Source organism: Kryptolebias marmoratus, linkage group LG24, assembly GCF_001649575.2.
Source record: "Kryptolebias marmoratus isolate JLee-2015 linkage group LG24, ASM164957v2, whole genome shotgun sequence".
Taxonomy (NCBI): Eukaryota; Metazoa; Chordata; class Actinopteri; order Cyprinodontiformes; family Rivulidae; genus Kryptolebias; species Kryptolebias marmoratus.
This window is the reverse complement of record NC_051453.1, coordinates 5,096,995-5,123,489: the sequence shown is the minus strand read 5'-3', so window position 1 is coordinate 5,123,489 and position 26,495 is coordinate 5,096,995. Positions and strand designations below refer to the sequence as shown.

The 26,495-nt window shown below is 42.1% G+C and overlaps 2 protein-coding genes across 12 annotated transcripts in view; one reads left to right on the top strand and one right to left on the bottom strand.

The window, feature by feature from the left end:
- The first annotated feature begins 1,242 nt into the window (after nucleotides 1–1,242).
- On the top strand, nucleotides 1,243–22,852 carry rfx2 (regulatory factor X, 2 (influences HLA class II expression)). Of its 11 annotated transcripts, none has more exons than XM_017420547.3 (18): nucleotides 1,243–1,400; nucleotides 9,646–9,754; nucleotides 10,406–10,495; nucleotides 12,009–12,085; nucleotides 12,589–12,859; nucleotides 15,111–15,185; nucleotides 15,981–16,162; nucleotides 16,333–16,452; nucleotides 16,848–16,969; nucleotides 17,165–17,283; nucleotides 19,049–19,161; nucleotides 19,259–19,410; nucleotides 19,609–19,706; nucleotides 20,091–20,240; nucleotides 20,332–20,540; nucleotides 20,617–20,770; nucleotides 20,865–20,907; nucleotides 21,043–22,852. In XM_017420547.3, exons 2-18 carry the CDS (start codon nucleotides 9,647–9,649, stop codon nucleotides 21,153–21,155), a joined length of 2,196 nt encoding a protein of 731 aa, XP_017276036.1. In that variant the 5' UTR covers nucleotides 1,243–1,400; nucleotide 9,646; the 3' UTR covers nucleotides 21,156–22,852. The 11 variants fall into 11 exon arrangements, with proteins under 11 accessions (XP_017276036.1, XP_017276040.1, XP_017276043.1 ...); XM_017420551.3 differs by having other exon boundaries at nucleotides 12,012–12,085; nucleotides 21,043–21,184; XM_017420548.3 differs by lacking the exon at nucleotides 1,243–1,400 and adding an exon at nucleotides 1,764–1,972 and having other exon boundaries at nucleotides 21,043–21,184.
- fcho1 (FCH and mu domain containing endocytic adaptor 1) overlaps nucleotides 22,543–26,495 on the bottom strand; it is a 35,151-nt gene continuing 31,198 nt past the window's right edge. The window contains exons 21-27 of the mRNA XM_017420366.3: nucleotides 26,364–26,478; nucleotides 26,116–26,271; nucleotides 25,909–26,041; nucleotides 25,575–25,771; nucleotides 24,958–25,022; nucleotides 23,925–24,092; nucleotides 22,543–23,540 (exon numbers count right to left, since the gene is read on the bottom strand). Of these exons, the coding sequence (XP_017275855.1) occupies nucleotides 23,512–23,540; nucleotides 23,925–24,092; nucleotides 24,958–25,022; nucleotides 25,575–25,771; nucleotides 25,909–26,041; nucleotides 26,116–26,271; nucleotides 26,364–26,478 (863 nt within the window). The 3' untranslated portion in view covers nucleotides 22,543–23,511. The remainder of the gene's footprint in view (nucleotides 23,541–23,924; nucleotides 24,093–24,957; nucleotides 25,023–25,574; nucleotides 25,772–25,908; nucleotides 26,042–26,115; nucleotides 26,272–26,363; nucleotides 26,479–26,495) is intronic.

The window sequence follows — 26,495 nt, the reverse complement described above, 5'->3', positions numbered from 1 at the left end:
CTTCATGGACAAGATTAAGTTTAATAAAACCTAAAAACAAACAGCCAAATAAAAATTAATTTACAGGTTTAAAATCACAATGACAAGTTGCAGTTCAGAACTGCAGACATTTATAAATAAAGCACACAAAAAAGTTAAGCAGCAAAGATTCACAAGCATTTAACTTTTTTTGTCTTGACAGAAATGTTTACAACCTGCTTTGTCTGGTTGTTTGTTACTGAGTTTCTTTCAATTTATTAAACATTTACAATAAGATGAAAAAAAAAAAGATTTTTGTTTTAAGCAATTGTTCCCAGTTCATTATGAACTATTAATCTTTTTATCATGATAAACTGGTAGAAAAATATTTTATATCAATCTGATAAACTAGTGTCAAACTATAGGGCTTTGCTGCCACTGTGTGGTGAAAAGTAGTAACTACATTAGAACGATATTAAACTTTTGCAAGAAAAAAAAACAGAAATATTTGTGTATTTTCTAGATTTTTGAAGTTGAGATCCATAGAAATACCACAAATCCATTCACAGTAACAGATGTGTATTCAGAACAACAATTTACAACAATTAGGGCAATATACATAAATATATTCAGAGCATAAAATGTTAATAATACACTATTTGGTGTTTATTTCATTTAGTCTATTTTGTTATTTCTTATCTATTTATTCAGGGACAAGTGTTAAGTATTAACAAACATATAACATCATAACAATTATAGCCTTGGCTAATTTGCAGTGCGCGTCCCCCAGAGGGCCCATTAACACAAAAATTTAAAACAGTTTAAAAAAACAAAACATTACACTTATTAAGACCATGCAAAACAACAAGACTAAAACAAATCACAATAACATCATTAAAAGGGTGGCAGAAATTCACGACTACAAAACTGTTTCTCCTTCAGATTTTTTGTATTTTTGAATACATTATTAGAGATTAAACTCTATGAATCTTTGTAAAACAGTTAATGTCTTGTTTAGTAATTGTTTTTTTAAGATGTTTTCCTATCTTATTAATACAGACTGAAATTTGTTTGTGGATTTATGAATGAATTTTACGCCTCATAAACATTTCCCTATTAAACAGCACCACCTAGTGGCTGAATTTTAATAATCAGTTTTATTTAACTGGGCGGAACCAAAGACCACTGTTTATGGGCGGAACTAAAGACTAAAGTCTATGGGCGGAAAGCTTTTCGGCATGGACCCTCCCCCCACTGAGTGAGGGCCGTGACGTAGGCGTCCAAGGGTAGCAACAGTTGCCTCGAGACCCTGTGGCGCTATAGTGACTGTAGCCGTGGAGACAGTTACTTACCAACGGGCGCAACACTCAGCAACAGCAGCAGCAGCATCTGGAAGTCACCGAGCGAGTGGGAGAGAGGGCTGAACTTTTGTGAAAGCAAAGGTGAATATATATATTTTTAAACAACATTTAGAAACTGGTTCGATCTATATTTCGAGGGGAGAATAATCTAGCGGGGGTCAAACGCGTCTTCACAACACATAAACTTATCCTCTAGTTGGCTTTCGCCTCTTCCTTCAACTGACGACAACCTTCTGGCACAGTTTGCTAACAGAAAGCGTTTATGGCTACTACAGCCGCTCCGGAGCATCACTTTACACTTGTTGCTGCGCTGTTTTAGCGGGTGTCGAAACGTGAACGCACTTCCAGCTCATCAAACACGCACACAAACACACACACACAGGCTTCCCAGTTCGAGGGCAGCTAAAGCTAATTTGGCAGCTGCAGCCATGAGTGGAAGTTCGCTTGCGAGTTCGCGTCGCGTCGTCAGCCGCGGCTCGGTCTCGTTGGGTCACAGCAACGAGGGTAAAACTTGAGCCTTTTTTTTTCTTGTCGGAACCGAACTCCAACAGGTGGGGGTGTAAAAAAATCGGGCACCGTTGGTTCTGTTGGGCCAACCGACAGCAACGTCCGCGAGACCTCATCGCATCACGTTAGGACAACTTTCGCAACTCGTAAGCTTTTCCACCCCCCTCCAGAGGAGTTTTTAAATCCCAGTTTTGTCTTAAACACACAGTCAGGTTCTAACATTTTAACTAGTTCTACCACCTAACAGCCACACTAAGCCTGGTCGGTTTCACGGGAGGTGTCTCTCGGTGAAAAATGAAGAAATCTCTGTTTTTATCAGACTGTGAGACAATCCACATCAAGAGCAAGCTTTACGAAGTTAAGTTGTGGGAATTATTTTCCAGTAACTACAATAACAAGATGTGTTACAGCTAGGTGGTGCTACTGGATGATGGTTTTGTTATATTTCTCTGTCTTGTTTTTACAGTTCAAAGTGCTGCTTTCTGTAATTTCACAACTTGGGCTACTTTATTCCATAGTGTGTTTTACATTAATAAGGATGTATTCAGTCATGGCTTGTATTACTCCCAGTTTTCTACAAAAAATTAGGTTTTTATCTCTTGATCTGTCCACTTTTAGTAATATCATGTGTTGAGCAGACTAAAATCTTCAGGTTGTTCTCAGTTACTCTTCTTCGTTGTTAAAGTGTTAAAGATTCACATTCATCTGTGCCACAACTCTGCAGAGAAACGTTGCGATTTTAAGTTAATGAGTCTGTGGTTAGTTTTAATAGCACGTTGCCTACTTCTTTTTGTGCATTAATTCTAACAAAGCATCATCTCAGAGACATTTGTCAGGTTCTTGGCTGGCTGTTGAAGCAAAACGAAGATTATTTGCAGCGTGAATGTGCCTTCAACTAATAACATGTGTCTTTCCATCTTATATTCATCTTACACAGGATGGGAGTTGATGTTTTATTAATGAATTCCAGTATCTGTGTCCCTATAGGTAATAAGGGGCCAAAAGTAGGTCTCGTAATTATTATCTAGACCTAAATGCGTAATTGGAAAGCTCATTTTAGAGCGGTGGTTCCCAAAGTTGGGGTCATGAAGTACCACGAGGGGTCCTGAGAAAATCAAATTACCTTTTTAAAAATGACCTTATTTAGCCCGAACAAAGAAAAAAAGGTCATAAATGCATAAAAATATAAAATGTTTGTATACCTCACCGGTTTGAGGAGGTATACAAACATTTTTTTGGGGGGACAAAAAACTTTTACTGGTCAGACATTCTTTGCAGCAACAAAAATAAATGAAAATGACAACGAAGAGATGATTCTGTTGAAACTGTGCAACCTTTATCTGCCCCCCTGTAGAGTTTAACAGTGTTGTGTTTACATAGCAACTTGTCATACAAATACACAGAAGTCATGGAAGGAAAGGGGTTTTTCTTTATAAAGTCTGGGTTTTTGATCTGGTTATTATTGTCCTCTTTGTGGCTGCAGTGCATATCTCTAATTCATATCAGCATGACAGAAAGAAAAAAAAATGCTGAAAGGGAAAACTGAGCGAGAATGTTGGTCAAAGTGGAGACAAATGTATTTTATTATTATTTTCTGTTGTGGAAAACCTGCCTTGTGTCAGTGTGTTGAATCTTAGTTGCTATATTTGTCTTCATTAGCATTATTAACACAGAAAGTTCGACTTCTGTTGACCAGCTCCTCTTCTTTCCTCCCATCCTCAGCTGCAGTTTCTGAAGCAGCTTGTGATTTTTGAATTGCGTCGTCACCTGTTGTGTGTTTAATGGACCCCTGTATTTGGCTATGAATTGGACAACTGCAGTGGTCTCTGGGGCAGCGGGTGACCTGACACAGCTTTTGATCACACGTCTGTGTGTGTGTGTGAATTTTGAACGTGCGTGTGTAAGTGTGTTGTGTTAGTGAGGGTGTGTTTTGCTTGTGCTGAATTTAGCTATCTTGATGAGGCCCACTGTTGGCCTGGGAAGAAGTCCATCCATCCAGTAGCCCGATATAGACCCGAGCCCGATGACTGTCATCTGTTTTGCCGTTACAGTTTACAGGCGGTCATATTCAGATTATAGCCTGTTTGGCTTTTACACATACTGTTGTCTGATTATAACAGTTTATCACAGAACTGCAGTCAAAGTCATATCAGGAAATCACAAAGCAAAACAGAAGAGCTAAAACCTAAAACACCTCCTGGGACTTGTTAGTGGAAACGAACAGTGTCATTTGAACACATGAAATGTTACAGTTTCATGATCTCCATAATTCATTCATTTCTTTTTTAAGTGACGAGCTGCCGTCTCTTCAAAATAAAACCGTTTAACTGTTGCGATAAATTGTTCAACTACAGACATTTTTGTAAATCACTGTTGGCTTCCGCTGCCGGGATACAAAGAAACTCTTGTCATCTGAAGATGCAGCCACTGATTTGCCCTCGTGTGGTTGTAACAAGCTGAAACTTGTTGTGAAATGAAATGCTTCTCGGTCTGTTGCCTCCTGAGTGTATGTGTCATCGGCAGCATTCCTTGCATTACACCTGTTTGTATCATAGCTACACAACTGGTAATTAAATTTCCTGCCACAAACAGAAGACATTTGCATCACAATGACACCCCCCTTCCTCCTATTCAGGCAGGGGCAGGAGCAGACCCCCATTTGCTCCACACTTTTCCTTTCTTTTGTGGAGTTTTAAGCTAAAAAAGAGATAGTTATTTAGCAACAAAGAGGAGCTCTGTTAGTGTAAACCTACTGCTAAGTAATAACCAGATGCTAGATTAAACCTTTTGGTAAAAGAAGACAGATAGACAGTAGTTTTAGGTGGATACTTTTTGTTGTCTTTTATTAAAAAAGATAATTTTGACGTGCAGTGGATGTACACAGGTGGGTGTCCTAACACCGCCTTTAGAGCAATGGTCCATTTTACAATAATCCTTCTGGGAGGTATTTATCAGCAGCACAGTTAATTGTTATTAATTATTATCATGTCTGCACACAAATCAATCATATATTTGTGTCCTGGTGGTCTAAAGTATATCATGTTCTTGTCACCACAGTTTGAGGTGTATTCTGTAATTTTCATCTTGGTGTAGATTCTGTGTAGTTTGATAGTTACTGTTAACAAAAAACTACTCTGATAATGATTCATAAATAAAGCGTACATGTAAATATTTTTTTAGACATCTTAAATCATATTGAAGTGTGTCTCTTTAGGCTTCTAACTGCTTAAAATGCTTTAGGTTTCCCTGTTGTATGTGGAAACTGTTTACGTTAGAATCTGACCTGGATTCGATTTTTTGAATTATTATATCTGTTTAGTTCAGTTTTCCTTTCATGTGAGAAATTCACAGCCTTAAATATGTTTTCTGTTTTCACCCATTGCAAATAGAGCAGAAATATCTGGGTTTACATTAGTTTAAACCACAGTCTCGACTACAGTGTGGTCAGTACTGGATATCAGTAAGTTAATTTAATAACGTTGCTACAGCATATGGCAACTGTGTCAGCAGTGTTTATGTGAATTCAAGAAGCAATTCCTCCTTTAATCTAATTGAGCCTAAAGGTAGGTTGTCAGCCTGGTGCAGTATTCAAACACGAACAACAGATCTGCCCCAGATTTAAAGCACCAATGAGTCATTGTCAAGTAGTGTCAAGTGGTGCCTTTGAAAGCATACTGTATACCTCCAATCTGCTGATTTTCCAGGTCGTATCGCTGCTCGCTCCTAAAGTGCAATATGACGCCTTTCTCAGGTTTATCGGTCAACATCAAGTCAGCAAGCTGCCACCTGATGTCATCTTTGCAGGATGTGCGTCGAATAGAAATAAAACTCCAAAGTCCACGTGTTTAAACACTCCTTGGGTTCCTTTTTTAACATCTGTGTATTATGACTTTTGTTTACACAGAGATTTCCTTATTATGCTCTTTGTGTGTGTCATTAATGTGGCTTCTCTAATTCACATTAGAGAATAATTGTGATGGAAAAGCATGCCCACGCATCGGTTTAGTGTGGTTACCCTTTTTGCCACTTCCTTTCTCTGTCTGATTTTGTAAGTTTAATTCCCAGAAACACAGTTTCAACTCTTCAGTCTTCCATCTAAAGATGTGAAACCTGAAGGATGAGGGCTGGAGGTGGGGGGGCAGTGGAAATTTGGAAAGGGTTATACGAGGTAGGGCGTTGGGGGAGGAGGTGGCCAGTGTAAAGCTTAGGCGAACACACAGTCTCCATGGCAACAGTTTGATCTTTCTCTCCATGGCTGTCAGGCTTGCAGCGCACATGGTGACGGAGTGGACAGGTTGTGCTGATGACCAGAGGTGGGGAGGGGAGGAGTATTCTTGGATCAGAGACAGTGGTCGGTGCCGCTTTTCTCTGTCAACCCCCCCCCCAACTCTGCCATCTGCAAATCCTAAGAGCTGCTTTGATTGGATTAGCCATGAATTAATGAGACAGGCTTGAAGAACAGCTTCTGTTGTGGAAATCTCTTATCATATCTTAATTTGCTCTTTGTGTGAACGTGTGCCTGTGTGATCTTTTAACTTCTTTCAGTAAAATCAAAGCCACAAATGATATCGAAGTAATTTAAAATAATAACATGGTTAACTAAATAGATAAATTCTAAAATATGAAGGACAACCTGACTTGTTGCTTCTTCTTTTTTTAGTAAAAATGTGAACGATAAACAGGACTACACCTGCTTAGTATGAAACATTTGCCCCGTGTTTGTTTAACAGCAGTAAGTGTCACCTTTAATAATTATATTTTATTTTATCCACTGAGCTTTTTTCCCTCTCATCTGCCCAGGAAACTTTGGATTGGCTCAGCGTAGTATTGGCAGCTTTGTTTTTGGACGGCACGAGTACAAAGAGGCTATAAAAGCAGACTGTTGTCTTTTTGATGTCTTTCATTCTTCCCTCTTTTGAACACCAAGTACTCAAAAAAAAAAAAACAGAGCAATTTTTCTCATAGTACTTAGTTTAGTTGCAGCCAGTAAGAAGTCTGTAATTTTTTTTCATGGCTTCAAGACAAAAATAGCTCTGCTCCCAGCACCACCCCCCACCCCACCCCTCCATGTCTGAAATTAATAGCTTACATCGTATTTATTGTTGTAAGTTTCTACTTAGCGTGAGATAGAGGAATCAGGTGGGGGGATGGCATTGTTTGGTTTGGGAAGTATTCTGTTGGTTGCATAGCAACAGGCTCCTGGAAACGGGAGTGGACGGTGTTGCCACTAGCAACCGTTGTTGCTCTGCAAACAATGTGGGCCAGAGCAAACACGAGCCGAGACTGTGTGTTCCTGCTTTAAATTGAACATCTGTATGTGTTTTTCTCTGATTGAGCCCTGTTTAAGTTTGATATGTCAGTGACAGCCATCTTATTTATTTGTTTATTTATCTGGTGTTGACATGACTGACTGCGGCATTAGCACCAGTTTATGAGGCTTAAAAAGTCTTTTTTTCTTGTTTTTCTGAAACTTGTGAAACTCAGGTAGCTCTTAAAGCGAGGTGTTGTCATGTTGTGATCACTCATCTGGGATTTGCTTGCAGAAAGCACAGCTCGTAGGCTCGTGTATGAAGTCGTCTTTGTGTTGCAGGTGAAAGGGATCGGGTCTTAGCAGCAGACTGTCCTGAGTATTAGGTTTACGGCAGTGTGTTGTGCCTCCTGCTGCGTTCTACCTTTGTGCTTTCTGAGCGGCTGGTGGGGAATTTGTATGGCTTTTAACCTTCCCTGAACATGAAGCAGAAAGACTCCTTTAAGCTCTGATTCACTTTCTTTCTTTCTCCCCCAACTCAATGATTTGGCACACTTCACCCTACCTATTTAAGCCAGTGCTTAATGGATGAGAACATGCAGGTCAGTGCTCTGTTTTTTGATCCCCATCTCACCATGTCACCCACTCATTATTGCCATAAAGCAGTCCCCCAGGCTTGTGTTACTTTCTCTGGTAAAATTGACAATTATAGAGAAAAATTACGGGGTTCTTACAAATGTATTTATAACTCAGCTTGTTCTGATAATAGACTTTTAGTTGTTTATTGACAGAGGTATGAAGAAATGGGATATAAAAGCCTTCACATGTAAGTGTAACAATGATTGTGCTCTGAATGAAGTACTGTGTGTTTTAATTCAACTATATAGGTCATGTCAGCAGAGCAACATCTTTGTGCACGTATAGAAAATGAAACCTAAAGTGACACACTTTGATTATGTTTCAGTAGTGTCCTCAAAATCCACATTTCTACAAGTTACTGCTCTCTAAAATGTTATCTAATCTACACTTTAGTTCTGATCATTTATATTTGTGGTACAAAAACATGATTTTTGTGTAAATTGTGTGCAAGTAACTTTGAATAATGGTTACTTTTATTGCTATTGTGCTTAGATTACTTACAAATCAAAGGTGAAATATTGTTCCATGTCTCAACCATGTTATATGTTCTTATATTTTTTATGTTTATGGCTACCAGAGTTAGCTTGAGGACTAACTGAAAGACTCCTGGTGATTCAGAGGGAAACTCAGTGGTCACGACTCTGTGACGTTTCACTGAAGAGGAAGTGAATCCTGAGTTGTTCTACTTATAACTACTTTCTTTCAACGACCAGTGGAGTTTCTTCAATTCTTTTCGTCCGTATTTTCTTTTTTAATCTCAAATTAAAATGATTTTTGCCTATTCTTATTTCAGTTAAGTCTGTTTCTGAAATTATTGGATAGATCAAAACCTAGATTTGGGTGGTTGTTCACGTTTATCACAGCCAAAGAGAAAACACTGAGTGATCTGACTCCCTGCATGTCTGGAGCAGGTTGTATATTCTCTGTAATGAGCTTATGTTCACAACTCTTTCTTTTCCCTCCTGACTTTTCTTGAAGCCCCGGGTTTTCTCCATGTTGCTCATCAGTACAGCCCACCCCCAGCTGGGCCGTATCTCCCTCGCCCTTATTCTGATCCTCCTCCCCCTCTTCTCTTTGTGGCTGAACTCAAAAGTTCCTGTGGAAGAGCTTAATAAAAGAGGGGTGAGCGAACGTGGAGGAGTGAGGGGTTGGAGTTGTGGTGGTCGTCATGGATTCCTCACCATAGCAACCGACAAACGTTTACAAAGCATTGAGGAATTTCCTCATATCAGCTGGATTATTGGAGTCCTCTGAGACCAGTTCTCATTTGAAACCAACGCTGGATATCGTCAAGACCTTAGCAGGGGCTGAAACCCCACTGCTGTTTTTATCCCTCCCCCCCAATCTTGTAAAGTGTTGAACTTGTGAAGTTTTTTGGGGGGTGGGGGGGTCTTACCGTTCCATTCTTTTTCTTGTCTATGCCTCGCGCCTGCTCTTTCTCTCTCTGTCTTTTAAAAAAGAGCCTTTGTGTCGCTCCATTTTTAGCTCCCCTTTGCTATGCTGTGCACATTGTCACCCAGTGGAAAGCAGAGTAGTAGCAGCGGGTTTGGTCCTCGGGAATCAGTTTAGTCCTGTTGGTAATTTGAGCTTCTCTAATATAACTTTTCCACATGGGTTTGTTCTGCCTGCAGGGCTCTTTCTGCGTAGCGCTGTGCAGACAGAGCCATTGATTACAGCCGAAGGTGGGCAACTGCTGGGTCTGCGAGAGCTTTGGTGACTCAGCTTGACTTGGCAAAGCTAGAAACCCCCTGAGGCACATCAATGCTCAAGTGGCTCCTTGAAAGAAAGATTGGGCCTTTAAAGCATTTTTTTAGCATAGTTAACCATGTATTTTGTTTACATTCTTTTCTTTGGTTTTTAATTTGTACCTGTTAAGATATTTCAGTAGTTTGGAATGTGATTCCACTTTGTCTTTTCTTCTTCTTCTTCCAGCATGCAGAACTCGGAGGGAGCGTCGGACACCTCGACTGGTGTGGCGGCCCTGCGGTCATCGTCATCAGCCCAGGCTCCTGTGGTACAGCCTGTTCCAGCCTCACAGCAGGTACCGTAACACCTCCGCCCCGCTGCCAAGAAACCGACAGGACAAAGGCTGTCAACATGTGCAACACAGCAGAAAAGTTTTCATTTTTAAGAAACCAAAAACTTTAGCGCATACTGTCCCGACTGAACAGAGTTCAACAAACTCTGTTCCAGTCCGCCTATAGCTCAGTATCACAAATCACACAAGCAAAAAATACAGTTTTAAAAGTTTAGATTTATCATTAACTTATGTTGCCACCTTCAGCTCAGGGGATGCTTCTTGTATCTGTTTTATGCATGAAGGAGTTCCCTAATGATCATAAGGTTAGGTTGCACTCCACATGAGTTGAAAATATTCTTTTTTGTCCCACGTTTCCCGTATGTTTCTGCTGCTTTCTAATAAATGTAAAAAAAAAAACCCAGATATAATAATGCCATTATCTTTAAAAGGTAATCCTTAATTCTACAGACTTCTATTTAACTTTGTATGTCAGGCTTGTTTGAATAAAATGAATGTTTATTTATTTTATGCATAATAAACTTTTATTTGATAAGTGTCGTGTTCTGGGTGTCTGCCCGTGTTGTGCTGCCTGCTGTGTGTTTAGATTAGCGTGTTTGTGTGTGATCGAACATTCATACCTATGTAATGGAGTTATGTCTTGTATCCACACAGAGGGTGCTGGTTCAAGCCACAGGCTCAGCTCAGAAAGGAGGACAAGTACAACAGCTTTCAGTATCCAGGGTCCAACAGGTCCCTCAGCAGGTACACAGTACTCTGCATACCTGTACAGCTCTGAGCGCATCTGAACACCCCTCCACTTACGGGCTTATTTTCAAAATTAATTTCAAGAGTTACTTTCATGTAGCAGTCAGCAAACGCTGCGTTTGATTTTACTCTTAGGTGGGGAAAAGATTAAATTCCTGCCAATAAAATAATCAAAACAAGGGTGTCAAAACCAACAGACAGCCTGTTTTTTGTCTTGTAAAATTACTTATTGACTCTTCTTGTTTATTCAGATTGAATAACAGTCAGTCTGGTAAAATGATAGTTAGGCTTTTTGTTAACTCGTGACAAAATACTGGAGTTGCATCGTAATCAAAGCTTGTTTTCAACATTATATGATGCCAGTCATGGCAGCAATAATACACCATTCAGAGCCTCCAGATGGTTTTGTACTGTCCCCTGTTTCAGTACTATCAATAGGTATATGTGAATAAAACACCAGAGCAAAAAAAAAAGGTACTAATAAAAAGGTAAACAGAGTTTCTAACATGATCCTGGTTTTAAAAAATGTAAAACATCAAACTGTGTTAATAAACCCAGCAGCAAACAGTGACCCTGATTATTATGTTCTGACTGATGAATGGTGTGAAAGATTAGATACATAAATAATCATTTTATTTAAACTGCTGCTTTATTTGAACGTTCTAACAAAAAACAGTTGTAATTTGTTCTAAGGAGACATCGCACATAGCCTTGTTCTTTTAAAAATGAAATTAAATATTTCTAGGTTAGTTGTGTTGGTGCTGCTATAATATCCTCTTTTCTGGTCAAAAGGCAGATCTTTGGTTTAAAAAAGACAAGGAACTTTACAGATTAAACTGTTTTTAAACCAGCACTAGAGCTTCATTTTTAAAAAATGTTGTAAGAGGCAACATCCTGGTTGATCTCTCTGTTCTCCATCTTAGAATCACCAGAAACATTTTGTCTTTAAGAGAATTTGGAAAGTTGTCTCCAGCTAAACGTTTAGCTGGACCAAAAATATGAAAACATTCGGACTGCAACTCACAGAGAGAGTGAGATGTAGCACTTCCTTTTACAGCAGTGGAAGGTTTTCTACACATTAGTGTTAAAGGTTTTAACTACGTAATGATCTTTTTACAGTGTGAGATGAGGAATTCTCTCTGGGTCTCAGTGTTTCATGTTGAGTGGTGTTCCTGAAGGCTTGAACCAAATCCCGACAGTTTATTAGCATTTCATGAATCACCATTTGTGTAACATCATCTCAGCGTTGTTTTTGTTGAATCACATCTGTTTCAGATCATATTAGAATCAGTTCAGTTACAAATTTGTAGGCTATAGTAAAATGTAGATTATTTCTTTGTATCAGCTTTCCTTTTTATATGCTGTCATATAAAAAGACTTTTTCTGAGCTGCAGTATTTTCACCTTATTGCATGTTAACACCTACATGTCTGCATGTTTTTCCTTATTCTCCGGTGTATTAACATTGCGGACTGCTTTATTTGTTATTTGTTGACTCTTTGTATGTGCAGCAGGTGCAACATGTCTACCCATCCCAAGTCCAGTATGTAGGAGAAAGTGGAGATGCTGTTTATACCAATGGAACTATGTAAGCACTGTTATAGTTTTACACTCCTAAATGTTTCACATCATTAACTCGCATCAGAAAACTAAAATCTAAAATCTTGCCTTTTAAATCAAACACAGAACGGCTCCAAATATTTGGCTCCACTTTAGTTGCAGCTTCAGTAGGTGGTGTATGTAAAACAACATGCCAGATAAGACTTTCCAGACTTCTTTTCTGATCATTTTAAATGTGTCACGACCAACTGTTTTTAAAGTGGCTGTAATCACTGTGCCATCAAAGCTAGTTAGAGCCAAAAGACCCCCCCACCCCTGCAGTTTAAACGATTTAAGTCTCCAGCGTGAATAAATATTTGGATGACATTAGTTATACTGTTGTCCATGTCAACACAATTATCTGTTACATCATTTATGCTCTTTTTCAGTTGCTTTATACAGATTCTCTTTCCTAAGCAGAGCAGTGCGCCTAAAAGTTTTATATGAAAGGTAAATGTACTTGCATGCTAATTCCATGGATCTCTCCCCCAGTCGAACAGCCTACTCCTATAACCCCGAGAGTCAGCTGTATGGGCAGAGCAGTGGGGGGACCTACTTTGACTCTCAGGCTGGTGGAACTCACGTCACCACCGTGGTCTCCTCTGCCAGTAGCGGCGTGCCCCCCCATGGCATGGTCGGCATTGCCATGGACGTGGGCAGCAGCCACATCATTTCCAGTGGCAGCACCTACCTGATCCATGGCGGGAACATGGAGGGAAGCCGCAACCACATATCACATTCATCACGCTCCTCCTCAGCTATGGTGAGCAACGCACATCGTGCTGTTACTGTGGTAGGATTAGAACAAGTGTAGAGAGGAAAGGAAACTGAAACTGTGAATCAGAGTTTACACCTCCACTGAAATCTAAAGGACTGCTACAGGCAGGTACTGGGCTGTGACTGTTTGCGACTCATGAGGGGGTCTTTAATGCGTCGACACGTTCAAAGGGGTTCTTAATTTCCACGCACGAGTTGCAGAGGCTTGAGTTTTGAACATGTTAAATACTTTGAGTGGCATATTTCCTCTCAAGATATCCACAGAGCCGTCGCTGGCATCTAGAATCCGTCTTGAACTCCTCTCAGTTTTGTTGCGGTCGTCTGAAACCCGTCTCAAGAGGTGGAGCTGTACGTTGCCCCCTGCACGCAAACTCTCCTCTGACAAAAGACATGTCCACGACTAAAACCCACACTGCTGATAAACAATAATTATGTAAAAAAGTGGTCCAAATTGATGCCGAAGGAGCATCCTCAGCTCACTTCCGGTCCTTTTACCCCAGGGGGAGGGACAACTCAAACTATATACCCTTTTAAAGATGACGCTACAAAATAACTTAAGTTTATCTATTTATTCTAATAAGGCAGAGAAATAATACAAGGACCAGCGCTGGGACTTCTGTAGACAACAATTTAAGGATGAAGCCGGAAGCAGAAGCCCCGAACAAAGGAAGTGTCCACTCGTATCATTTCTAGGCTCCGCCCATTCCAGAGGGCTGGAGCACTTCCTTCACGTGATGTCAGTAGTTATCTATGTGTAGCCCGAGATGGTTTTAACTGCTTCAAGCAAGTGTTTCATTGGGTGTAGTGTAATTTAATCTGTGAGCGTGCAGCAATAATAAACTATTCACGATATGGCATGGGCTTGATACAGCCGATAAAGGTGGTTTTCCTCTGTAGCTCTTTAGTACTTACCTTTATTTTAGGACATATCCAACAAAATCCTTCTATCTTATCTTATAAATGTGAGGTTGGCTGCTGAGGTGAGCACAAAGTGAGCCGAGGTGGGAATGATGTGGGCAGAGGTAGACAACAAAATAATGTGCACAGCCTAGAATACAGTTTTTCGAGTTGTGCGCACGTTAGTAAGCTGTGATTTTCAAAAAGTGGCCACTCAGTGCACTGGTTGCTTGAACCAAAAATTTGTCTATTTTCTTACAATTTTCTTGCAACTTTTAGTCTCCATCTAGTCTCCAGCAATCACAGCCCGGTGAGATTCTACCTCTGAAATGCTGAACATACTGAGAAATACATTTTTTATCTCCTTTTCACAACTCTCGTAGAGAGTCCAGATGCTATATGTTTCATAGAAGCAGTTGTCAGTACCTGTATCCTGACTCGGTTTCCCAGGAACCTGCAACCTGAGTTGAGGCCTTGTCCGTTTGTATGAACACCCACAGAGAACAGAGTGGTGCAAGGCTGTGAGCCTGCAGAAGCAGGACTTTCTTAAATAATTCAACACTGCATTGTTTCGGAGGTTTTCACAGGCACTTGAGCACCCTATGAAACAAAGAAACCCCTGGGGCTCATTACCATTTGGCCAAGAGCCCTCTGGAGCCTTCTTAAGGCTTGGACCACTGCCTGCTTCTTTTTCCTTTTCTTCTGTCTCACATTTGGCAGCATTACTATATCTTTTTTTTTTAAACTTGATTTTCTTCCACTACTCCACAGAATATTCCTGCTTTTGTCATTCACTTCAATCGTTAGTCAGACTTCATTAGTTAATTTATTTTGGTCATCCAAGACAGAATTAAATGTGAGTGTATTTTCAACTGGCTCATGTCGAAGCAGCAATTTATACTGTCTTCTTTTTAGCTTCACAAATATATATCTTTTTGAAGTTTGACAAACTCTGGGATGATTGGCATTGTTGACCCTCTGTCCCAAATCTTGAGGTGACCTGTGGCCCTGTCTGTTGTTTCTATTTGCATACTTTAAAGTGTCTGACCTGAAGCCTTCAGTGAACAGCTTAACCCCATGAGTCCCTTGATTTGCATGCTTTTGTCAGCCAATAATAGATTTGGCTGCAACACTGACTGATTTTAATGGAAATGCAGAGATGTGGCTGCTCACTAACAGTCTTATTTCCTTTATCTTTTTTTTCTGTGTTCTTTTTCTTTGTCCTTATATCCCTGCTTATTTCTGTTCCCTTCCCTTTTTATGTCTCTCACTCTCCTGCCTCCTCCCCCTTCTATATCCTGTTTTTTTCTGTTTTGCATGGTTGTTGTTTTTTTCTTTAGCTTGAAATGGCGATTGAAAACCTCCAAAAGTCTGAAGGAATTGCAAGTCACAAAAGCAGCCTGCTCAACAGCCATGTAAGTCAAGAAGGAACTTTCTTTGGAGAGGAAATGAGAGAAAAGAGAAAGGCTGAAGCTTTGGGCTCTGTGTTCTGCTTGTGTTGGACACACTGTTTGCCGCTAGCTTAACTACTTTGCACTGTCCCATTGACATGCATTAATTATTTCATTTTGTTTTCATGCTTAACCTGTGCTTGTGTTTGCCTTTACGGTTTCCTAAATACTGATCCCGTATGTTTACTTTGATACTCTGCATGAATTAATGCTTTTCTCTTTTTTTTAATGAGACAAACGCTTTTATTCCGGTTTGTCTTTTGCTCTCAAGAAGCTTTTACTCAACTTTAAATAAATGAAAATGGTTTTTTATCTAATATTTCAGCTCAGATTTTTTGTGTCACACAGAAAAACTTGTAGTCAAGAGTCTTTACCTCAACTTTTAACCTCAGTTGTGGTTTTTATTTTCAAAATTGTTCAAGATTATATTAAAGTTCCTTTTCTTGCCCGATTAGTGAATGGGAAATGCAAATTCTTTGACATGGTCTTTCAAAGTATTTACAAATATATCTTTGCAGATAAATGTTTGATTTGGTCAGTGTAGTCCCTGGCCTGAACAGAACCACAGAATGAACGCAGTGGTCCGCCTGCTGTTCAGAAACAGCCGGTTGTTTGCTGTGTGATTTGACGTGTGTGATATCTGTCTTTTGATATGTTAAAATATTCACTGCTCCTCTCCTTTGCTGCCTCGCACAGAGAGAGGAGTTCATCTCCTGGGGTCGGCTGATGGTGTGTCTGTGTTTTTCTGTATATTTTTAGCTGCAGTGGCTGCTGGACAACTATGAGACGGCGGAGGGAGTGAGCCTGCCCCGATGCTCGCTGTATAACCATTACTTGAGGCACTGTCAAGAACAGAAACTGGATCCGGTCAACGCTGCCTCCTTTGGGAAACTCATCCGCTCCGTCTTCATGGGCCTGAGGACCCGGCGCCTCGGCACCAGGTAGGAAGACGCTGATGACTGTAATTCTGTAACTATTATAGATGTGACAAGTGTGATGATGCTCATAGACATTGGAGATTTGCTGGTAGCAGAGGGTAATAACAGTGATTACACTGATGGCGAGGCTTCTTCTCACTGGTTTCTGGCTTTCCACTCACTGTGTCCATCAGAGGCAACTCCAAGTATCATTACTATGGCATCCGGGTGAAGCCAGATTCGCCCCTCAACCGGCTGCAGGAGGACACCCAGTACATGGCCATGAGGCAGCAGCCTGTCCACCAGAAACAGAGGTCAGCCCCGGCATGAAGTCCTCCCAGTGTCAAGCTGTTTTCTATTAAATGTGTTGTTTGTTTGTAAACAGAGATATTTGTCCTGGAGAAGGTGATTGTAAGTGAGTGAAACTTCCTGTTAAAGTTAACTTAAATTATTTTATCGCACAGTGAAAGCAGTGATCAGGGCCAGCACTCAGCAGAAATATAAATATAATTAGATTTCTTTATTCCATCCAAGTTCGTTTTTCCTCTGGTCCAATCAGGTTTGACAACTAGTTATGAGCAATGAGCTGCAGGAACTTCACCCGAGGCCTAAATGATCAGATCTGTTTAATCCCAGACCTTTTATTTGTTTTATTCGAGATCATGTGAGCCAGCTAACATGCACAGCTTGTGCTTGTTTGTCTGCACAGGTTCAAGCCTCTGCAGAAGGTGGATAGCATGTCTGACAGCCTGTGTGGGAGCTCTCAGCACTGCGGCGGCACCCCGGAGCAGTCAGTGGCTGCTCAGAGCCAACACCACCAGCAGTACATAGGTAAACACAAGAGCTGACACTGACTTACCCGTCACTGTAGAAACTCATAATTGTTACTGCCACAAGTTGGCTTGACCCCAAAACTTTTAAAAGTTCCTTTTTTGACACACACGTTACAAGCTGTTCATTTCATGTGCTTTTTATGGGATCTGTCTTGTATATTTTTGTGACACTGCTGTACATTTCTTTATGCAGATACATCCCACTCCCTGCCTCCGTTCCCCCCTCCTGACCTGGGCACCCAGCCTCTGCCTGAGCGCATCAACATGGCCGATATCAAGAAGTTGCAAACGCTCTACAGAGGCCACTGCGAGGTGAACTCACACTGCTCATTATCTCCCGTTTGTATACTTGATCACATGTTAGCGGATTGTAACCATGAGCCGTATGCAAAGAAGTAAATTGTCAGAGATCTACATTGACTTTCAGATTAAAAGTCATGTATGAGTTAATGTGAGCAGCTGGAAATTCCTTCTTAATGTCATAACGAGGGCCTTTTTTTAAAGGATCATTGGGAAACCAAGGAGCAGCAGTCAACAGGTGTCCTATTTCTAAACAGAAAATCTGTTGTAAGAAGTTTTGGAGAATTTCACAACAGCATTTCACAGTCTGCCGAGCATAATCAGTCTTTTTTTTTAAACCTGGGAGTTTGAGCCGGCAGAAGTGTAAACTTTGGCAACGAGTAGAAATAATGCATAACATAAGAATTTAAGACTTTACAGCCAGGACAGAAGCTGCGATTAAAGCTGCAAAGCTCTGGATTTATCATATTATCCCTGCCCTCCCCTTGTTCAGCTTCTCCACACTCCTTTTGTTCCAGCCGTCTTTTCATCTCCGCACAGCTTTCAAGACATGCCAATTAACCTTTCAGCGTGCTGGGTGGACATCTCGGTGTCTTTGTGGCGGGCTCCCCTCAGGCCTTTGTGTTGTCTTGTCCGTGGACAGGCTCATGAGCTCCTGTCTTTGTCTGTCACTCTCACAGCTCTCGCTGCCTCTGCGTGTTTAATGTTTATGCATTTTACTTTTTTTTTTTGACCTGTGAGGACAGAAATCTTTTAAAGTTTCACCACAAGAACAAAACACAAGTTTACAGCTTAATCTGCACTTGGCTGAGGAGAAACTGAGCGTTTATTTACTAAAGTCATGGTAACAGCTGGGGTCAGAGCAGGCATCGGGCCTCATTAAAGTCATTTTTTAAACTATGAGGCGTTTTCTGTAATAAATCAGACTGTAAACCACCCGATTTTGTCGTGTTAATGCAGAGACACGAGAAGTTTAGATCGGGGAAGCTCTGCTGCAGGCTGTGACTCTGCATGTGAACACGTGTTATTTCTCTTCCACACTTTTTTATTTTTAGACATGTTGTTTTTCCTGTGTGTCCTGAAAATGTGCTTGTTTCAGAGGGAATGGGGAATTCTTCCCTTTGTTTTGGAGTCCTGTGTTTGACCTGTTGCTGGGGGCAACTGTAAACACGGTTGCCATGGCTACGGCAGGAGAGGAAGCAAAAACATATCATGTGATCGAAGCTTACGCTGCCGTGTAACAAGATCCAGCAGCAAGTGCTCGTCCTGCCAGAGAGAGAAAGAGAATCTGTGGTAATAGAGGGAATTTTGCACAACAGATTCTGAAAATCAAGATTTACTGAACTGCTTAAAGGCAAAAATAAAATAAAAACAGATGAGTAAATATTCGTTTGGTCTAAAGAACAGGGCGTTTAAAACTTGTGCTGCACTGGATTTAGTGTTTTATCTGCATGTATAAATGTTTCAGAATCATCGCAGATCAGCTTCCTTTATGTTTCCTTTCAAACAGGAACACATTGTCATTGGTTAGTTCAGGACACTGCTTTATGAAGCTTTTAAAAAAGAAAAAAAAACCTATCTGAAGCGTAGATGTGTCCTGCAGGATTCTCCTGATGATTAATGTGCAGGGAGGTGTGTTTAAACCGCCTCATTGTCTAACCAGGAGGACCCAGAGTGAGAGAGGCTGGAGAAACTTTGTTGTGTGTCTGGTTGCCATGGTTCATCTCTGTATGTTTCCCCCCTTCTCCCTCCCCCTCGTCCTCTTCCTCCCTCTCAGGCCACTCTGGATGTGGTGATGAATCTCCATTTCCACTACATTGAGAATCTCTGGCAGACCTTTTGGAATTCAACACCGCCACCTAGTGACGGGAGCACGACCATCGCCAGCAGGTCGCCCCAGAACTCCCCGACATCACGCCTAAACATACCGTCGCCTGAGTTTGGATCTGAACTGACGGCTCAGCTTTCTGTTGTTCCCTGCTTGCAGCGACGACGACCTGGAGCGCGTGATTCCCAGAGACAAGCTGATATCTCTGTGTAAATATGAACCAGTCAGACTGTGGATGAGAAGCTGTGATCACATCCTCTACCAGGCACTGGTGGAGATCCTCATCCCTGATGTGCTGCGTCCTGTTCCCAGTCAGTACCTCTGCTGTTTCTGTCAAACTGAGTCTTACTAAACAACTTCTTGTTATTAAACATTTGGATATGAAAATGAGTTCTCCAGCAACCAAATGTTTTCAGTTGTGAATGTTCACAAAGAAACAGTTCAAACTACCAACCAGAGCTTAGATTAGAAGCTCTTCAAGTCTCTTGACGGCTGCTCTGTTTCTTCAGGCACTCTCACTCAGGCCATCCGAAACTTCGCCAAGAGTCTGGAGGGCTGGCTCACTAACGCCATGAGCAACTTCCCTCAGGAGATTGTTCGCACTAAGGTAAGTAAGAAACGCTGCACACACAGCTCGGTGGAATCTTGTAATCCTGAGGCTGCAGGTTCGAGCCCAGGTTGCAGCAGGAAGGGCATCCGGCGCCAAACAATTGCCAAACGTTTGGTGCGAGTTTGCTCGTTGTGGCAACCCCTGAAGAAGAGAGAAGCTGATAGAAAAACATCCATAATTTAATATACTGTTTCATCTTTAATATTTTCAGTTAATTGAGGATGTAATATCTGTTGTTCCTCACTGTTAAAGGCCCTCTCCTCGTACTCAGTGACTTTTGTTCATTAGTTTTAGTATTTTGCTCCGATTGATGAGGAAAATGATGCAGTTTGGTGCAGTAGGTGCTTGTAACTCACACAGAACTCTAAATGTGTGATGTAGGTGGCGGTGGTCAGTGCGTTTGCTCAGACCTTGAGGCGATACACCAGCCTGAACCACCTGGCCCAAGCAGCTCGCGCCGTCCTCCAGAACACCTCTCAGATCAACCAGATGCTCTCTGACCTCAACCGGGTGGATTTCGCCAACGTCCAGGTAAAGCCCTGGGATGACGGCGGAGTGCGTCAGCTCCCCGCCGGCTGTGGTTTCTCTGTCTGAGCCTGGGCGTGTTTGTTGTGTCTAACAGGAGCAGGCTTCCTGGGTGTGTCAGTGTGACGAGAGCGTGGTCCAGCGTCTGGAGCAGGACTTTAAGGTCACCCTGCAGCAGCAGAGCTCTCTGGACCAGTGGGCCACCTGGCTGGATAACGTGGTCTCTCAGGTCCTCAAACCTCACCAGGGCAGCCCCAGTTTCTCCAAAGCCGCTCGCCAGTTCCTGCTGAAGTGGTCGTTTTACAGGTATGAGGAGGGAGGAGTTCTCTTTACGATAGGCTGCAGAATGTGCTGGAGTTTGAGACATCTCTCCCTCGTGCAGCTCGATGGTGATCAGAGATCTGACCCTGCGCAGCGCTGCTAGTTTCGGCTCCTTCCACCTGATCCGCCTGCTTTATGATGAGTACATGTTCTACCTGGTGGAGCACCGCGTGGCTCAGGCCACTGGAGAAACTCCCATCGCTGTCATGGGAGAGGTAAGATCATCCGGGTTCCGATAAGAAAAACACCAGAGCACAGAAAAATGATGGAATGACTGAAAATAGTTTTGTTGGAAAAATTCTCTTACAGTTTAGTGACCTGAGCTCCATGATGCCGTCGCTTATCGAAAAAGGTAAGCTGCTCATCGGCAGCTGCTGAACACAGCAGCAAACCGTCCGTCTGTCACTCTGTTCTTATCTAACAACTGCGTCAGCGTTTGATTTTCTGTTTCTAAGTTTTTCCTGACGTCTCCTCTCTGTGCTGCCAGACGCGTCCTTCTCAGATGAGATGAATTTGGGCAGCGAAGCATCCAGAGGTCCAGCTGAGCCAGCTGTGAAGAGGGAGAGGATCGAGCTGAGCCACCCTCTGCAGGAGATGTGAGTCCCGAAGCAACAGGAACCAGCGTCTCTGTCAGAAGAGCACTTCCTTCTTCAGCAGTGAGTGTGTGATGTAAATAGAGAAGGGTGTAGCAGCTTCATCAGCCCCCCTCCCCCACCAGCTTTTATAAAAACAAACCTTTTCCCTTCTTTTATTTTGCTTTTTGTTTAACTCACGGGGGTGTAACACAAATCCAGCTGTTTTTTTTTTCTTGTTGCAACTGTGAATTCTTCTGTGCAGTAGCTTCTTATTGGATGTATAACTCGGAGTGGTGGCGTTTGTGATCCATTTTCTGTCCGTTTCGTTTCAGTTTTGGGTTAGCCGTGCCATGGTGTCATTTGAGTGCCTTAGATTGCTAACTTTGAACCCACCACTACAGATTGTGTCCCTGCCCCTCAGCTGTGCCTCGACCACAGTATGAATGTATCGTCTCCAAACCTCAAACATTCAGAGCACCTTTGAAAACATCGATCGGGTGTTGGCGTGCTTTCCTTGTTGCCTCTTTATCAGCTTGTAGCAAACGTGCGAAAAAAGGTCAAAGAAGAGAAGAACCCAAAGGACTTTTTTTTTTTTTTTTCTTCCTTCTATCATTCCACCAGCTTGGCCGAGTGTTTCCTCTGTGTCGGGCAGGAATCAGGAAGGACTTGGCTGCGTTACATGTTTGTTTACCTCAATATTTCTACTCTGTGTGCAGTCTGGCTCAGATGTCATGAGGCAAGTGTGAGAAACACCACAGCCACAAGTTTGTATCCTTATTTATTGTAAAAACTTCCGCACGTTCCTCCCACCAGTTTCAGCAGCCGTCGGAGGACACTTAGCTGGAACGGTTCCAGATTAATCAATGTAATGGAGACGGGATGTTAAATAAACGTTAGAGCTCCGGACCTGTAGGCCAAAAGCCCGTCACAATAAAAGCCTCTCGCTGGCATCTGAGCCAACGCGCTCCCCTACTTCAGATACTTTGACCTCAAGCTGTTGCTCAGTTTAAGTCTTATATCCTGTGTGAATCGGATGGGAGAAATACTGTTTTATTTGGGAAATGTCATTAATAAATTATATATATATATATATATATATCTTTATATGATGTAGAAAGTGCGTGCTTCGTGGCCTTTGCCTAATCTTCTGATGCTGTATTTGTCTGGTCACGTTGTGTCAAAAGAAAATGTTTTTTTTTGTTGTTATTGATTAGACTGAGACACAAGTGACCATTTGTTTCCAATCTCAACTGTTAAATGTGTTAAATTTAGTTATTACTGCGGCCCTTCTGCCTCCAGTAAACCTCTAAACTGTCACAAGAAAAAAATCGTATTTATATGAACTAATTTGATTTGATGGACTTTGTAATTAGTTTGGTTTCTTTCGCCCTCAGATGGTTTTGTTGTAGCAATGAAAGTTATTTAAGGCTTTTTGTAACTCGTGCCTGTCACAGTAATTTGCCTTAAAGTGCTTTGGAAAGAGTAATTCCTACGTGTACTTTGTAATGTTTTGTAAAGCCGTTTTAGATTTTTGGCGGAGGATTATTTTTTATTGAACTAGGTTCTTCTTACAAGTATACTGAACCATGATTTGTGTATTTTTAAACCTGTTCTTGACTCTTTAACTAGCTCGAGGACAGATGATGGTCTGTAACAAACTGCATAGTTCAGCTGTATTTTGTACTTGGTCACAATGTGTAATAAACTGTTGTAAACCCAAAAGTTTGAACACAGTTCCTTTTTAAAATCAAAATAAAAGCCAAAATGTCAGATTTATAAACTATTTTTATTTTCCTACAGTTTGGTAGAAGACCTTTGAACGTGTTTCTTTGATCCTTCAGGTTGCTATAAAGATACAGTATTTACATCCTTTAAATATCTTGGTTTCCATGGCAACTCAGCTTCAGACTGTAATATTTGTCATTTTCAGACTTTTTTTTTTCTTCTTCTGAAATTCACAGAGCTCAGTTTTCAGTTTCTGGTTACAAAGGCACACCGAACACAACAAGGAAGATTCAGTGGAAAGACTTTCTTCTGAAGAACCACTCACTCACTCACTCACTCACTCACTCACTCACTCACTCACTCACTCACTCACTCACTCACTCACTCACTCACTCACTCACTCACTCACTCACTCACTCACTCACTCACTCACTCACTCACTCACTCACTCACTCACTCACTCACTCACTCACTCACTCTAAATTAGAGGAAAAGAAGAAGAAACAGGTTGGTCCTAAAGCAGCAGGACGCCCTCCACAGCCTGGGCTGCAGGTTTGAGTCGCAGCGAGAGAAACCAGTCTCGACTCAAACTCACACAAAGTGCAAAGTTCTCTGAATCTGCAGCAGCGAGCTGTTCAGAAATCCCACAGTCCTCGTCACAAGGAGCAGCCCGCCATGTACTTCCCTGTTGGAGAAAACAAACAATCAACTTCACGGCCAGCAAACAGACCGTTTGGGTCAGAAAGAACTCTGGCTGCAGCGCTAAGTAGGTGCAAATATAGATTTCAGATTTGAGTGAAAATCTAGCAGACAGTCTTCCTGATCTGCCTTTAAATTGAAGTTTTCTAACAGGTCTGCCTTCAGAAATAATCCTTTTTAATTTCCTTTGTGATTTTTCTCTGAAATCCCTTCGTATAATGGCACCATTGACATCCCTTCAGACCAATAAAACCGGCTCTAGCCTGGTGAGAAGTTTTCTCACTTTTCCATAGTTCCTGCTGCTGTAAATGTTTCTGCAGTCAGAGTCTCCGTCCGTCCAAACCTTACAGCTCAGAACCGGTTGAATCACCTGTGGCGAATCTCTTTTTGACCAGCGACATGCGGTAACGGCTGCCCACCAGCTCCACGTCCACGCCCGACAGCGAGGTCCCAGAGCCCACAAACTGAACAGCTAGGCTGGGCGGGGGGCCGCGGGGGGCCTCCAGGAACTGCCAGCTGGCGCACAGAGTTCCAGAACCTGACCCGAACACACAGTGACACAGATAACAGAAGGATGTCACCGCGAAGAAGCAGAACAGATGAGAACCTCTTCATTTGTTATCATTTAGGCGGTGCAGGTGAAGCTGCAACACATTCCCTGACGGAGAATCGTGGAAATACTGTTCGGATTTACTCCAGTTAATAAAGAGGGAAAACTTATTATTTACAGTTTAAAAAAATCAAAGAATTCAGCCTAAAAAGTAGCAGCAATAAATTAACAGAGTAAAGCTCTGTATGATGATTTTTGTGACCTACATTTTGGGATTTTGGTCAAACTAAAAGGCAGAATTTTTGAAGAAATAAAAATTGTCATCTTCAACGTTTCAGTTTGTGTTTCTGTGAAGCACGGAGGCATAAAGAACGAAGCCTCGTGGAGGAGAACGGTGTTGGATGGAGGGGAGAGGAGTCTTGACGACCTTTCAGGTGGGGTATTTTTGGCTCGTAAGTCAGAGAAGATATCCGGCTTTCTGCCGTCACTGACAGCTCGAAACGATCTGATATTTTCCACAGGAGCGTAATTTCACACAACATCAGATAAAAGGCAGGGATGAAGGTGGAGCACAGGTGAAGAGAACCCTGAGGTCATAAAATACGGCCTTTTACTCTCATTTAAAACATTAATGCTGCTGTTTTAAAAGATTAAATGCCTTCAGCTTTTTTCCCTTTCCTGCACGATTCCATCACTCGTTTCTAGACTCGTCTTCTCGCGACGCAGACTTCTGAACCTAACGAGGAGGTGATGGAGTCGGCTGTTTGGCTCCTGGTTGCTGATGAGCAGCAACCAGGAGCAGCATGATCGCACCATCATGTTTATAAAAAGAATGAGAAGAAAGAGTTCTGACCTTTGCTGTGGTTGGTCGGGGAAAGGTTGGGGAGTTTCCACAGCAGTCTCCGCTCATCAGCGTTCCTAAACGAGAAAAATAAACTCTTAGAGAAGCATGACCGACTAGTTATTCACCCCGGAACTGATGTTATTTAAAGTAAAAAAAATTAAACATTAAAACCTGTGAGACCCTCCTAGTATCTATAAACATTTCATTTAGCTCAGCTGAGAAACTGCAGGACATCACTGGAAAAAGATTCTTGTGATTTATTTGATGCAATGTCTTTTTCCACTGATAAGCCAGATTATAGCCATAGTTTTCACAGAAAGTGTGTTTTGTGTAAAGTCAGGTGGTCCGGGACACATCTGGAATCAGACTGTCAAACAGATGTGGATAAATGTGTCCCAGACCTTCTGAATGCGTCTTTAATTCATTCTGTGTTCAGATCTCACTGCATGCTAAAAGCTGCTCTTTTTATTGTTAAATAAAATCTTTCGTGTTGATAAAAGGATTGAAATGTTTACCCAAAGAGTAACACTGACTTATAACGACTGTAGTGCTTCGACACAAAAAGGACATATATGATTTTATTTGGTCACGTTTCCTGGGTAAATAGGAGCTCAGAAACCGCTCACCAGGAGGCGGGCGGCTGGCACTGCAGATCTGTGGCGCTGTGGTCCAGAGGCAGCAGCACCTGGACGGCGGTGAGCTGGGTGGACGGCGCGGTGGCGGGACAGCAGTGATAATCCAGGGAGACTCGGGTCACCGTGCCGCTCCGCTGACACTCGGCTGACAGCAGCAGAGGAGCCCGACCCGGGTCCTGGGACGACGTCTGAGGAGCGAGGAGAAAATCCTGAATTTAACGCTCTATTTTGAGCAATTTATGGAAAACCTTTTAGGAACCTAAACCCAATTAAATCTGGTTTTCTTTTTATTAATGCAAGGTAAAAAATGTGGCTAAATCCTGACCTGATACTTGAGCAGGCCGACGTTGTAGTAGGAAGCCTGGGGGTTGAGCTCGGCCTCCCTCTGCAAGTACAGCTGCAGAGCCTGCATGTTGAACCAAAAGTCTCTGGTGTCCGGGTCACTCTGAGACGGATCACTGCGCAGACAAGGACACATTAACTGACTGGACGGCGCAGGGGACGGGTTTGTGACGTGAAGAGCAGTGCTCACCTGTAGAGCAGCTTCTGATTGGGCAGGAAGTGATCGATCCTCGTGATGTTGACCAGCCTGAAGCTGAGCACGGGAACGTTGGGGTTGGCTGTGAAAATCCGAGTGATTCCTGCCGGGAAGGACATCGTCAGGTCTCCTGTGATCTTCACAAGACATCTGAAGGAAGAAAGACAAGACAAGGCTTAATATTAATAACTTTTTATCAAACAGCACAAACTTGTTAATGAACTTGACAGAATCATGCCGACCGGTTGTGCTGTCCTCCTTTGAAGTAGGCGTTGATGTATTCTGTTATTGCTGCTGCGACGGGCCAGGCGTCCTGCGTGCTGAGGGAAATGGGGCTGGGACCTCTGGACAAGTGCACTGAGAGACGAGCAGAT

What these genes read in the sequence shown, in the direction of transcription:
- rfx2 (XM_017420547.3), top strand. Translation starts at nt 9,647, where the DNA reads ATGCAGAACTCGGAGGGAGCGTCGGACACCTCGACTGGTGTGGCGGCC. An exon ending in ACCCGGCGCCTCGGCACCAG is followed by an intron (nt 16,163 to 16,332) that starts GTAGGAAGACGC and finishes TGTGTCCATCAG; the next exon opens with AGGCAACTCCAAGTATCATT. An exon ending in TGGATTTCGCCAACGTCCAG is followed by an intron (nt 20,241 to 20,331) that starts GTAAAGCCCTGG and finishes TGTGTCTAACAG; the next exon opens with GAGCAGGCTTCCTGGGTGTG.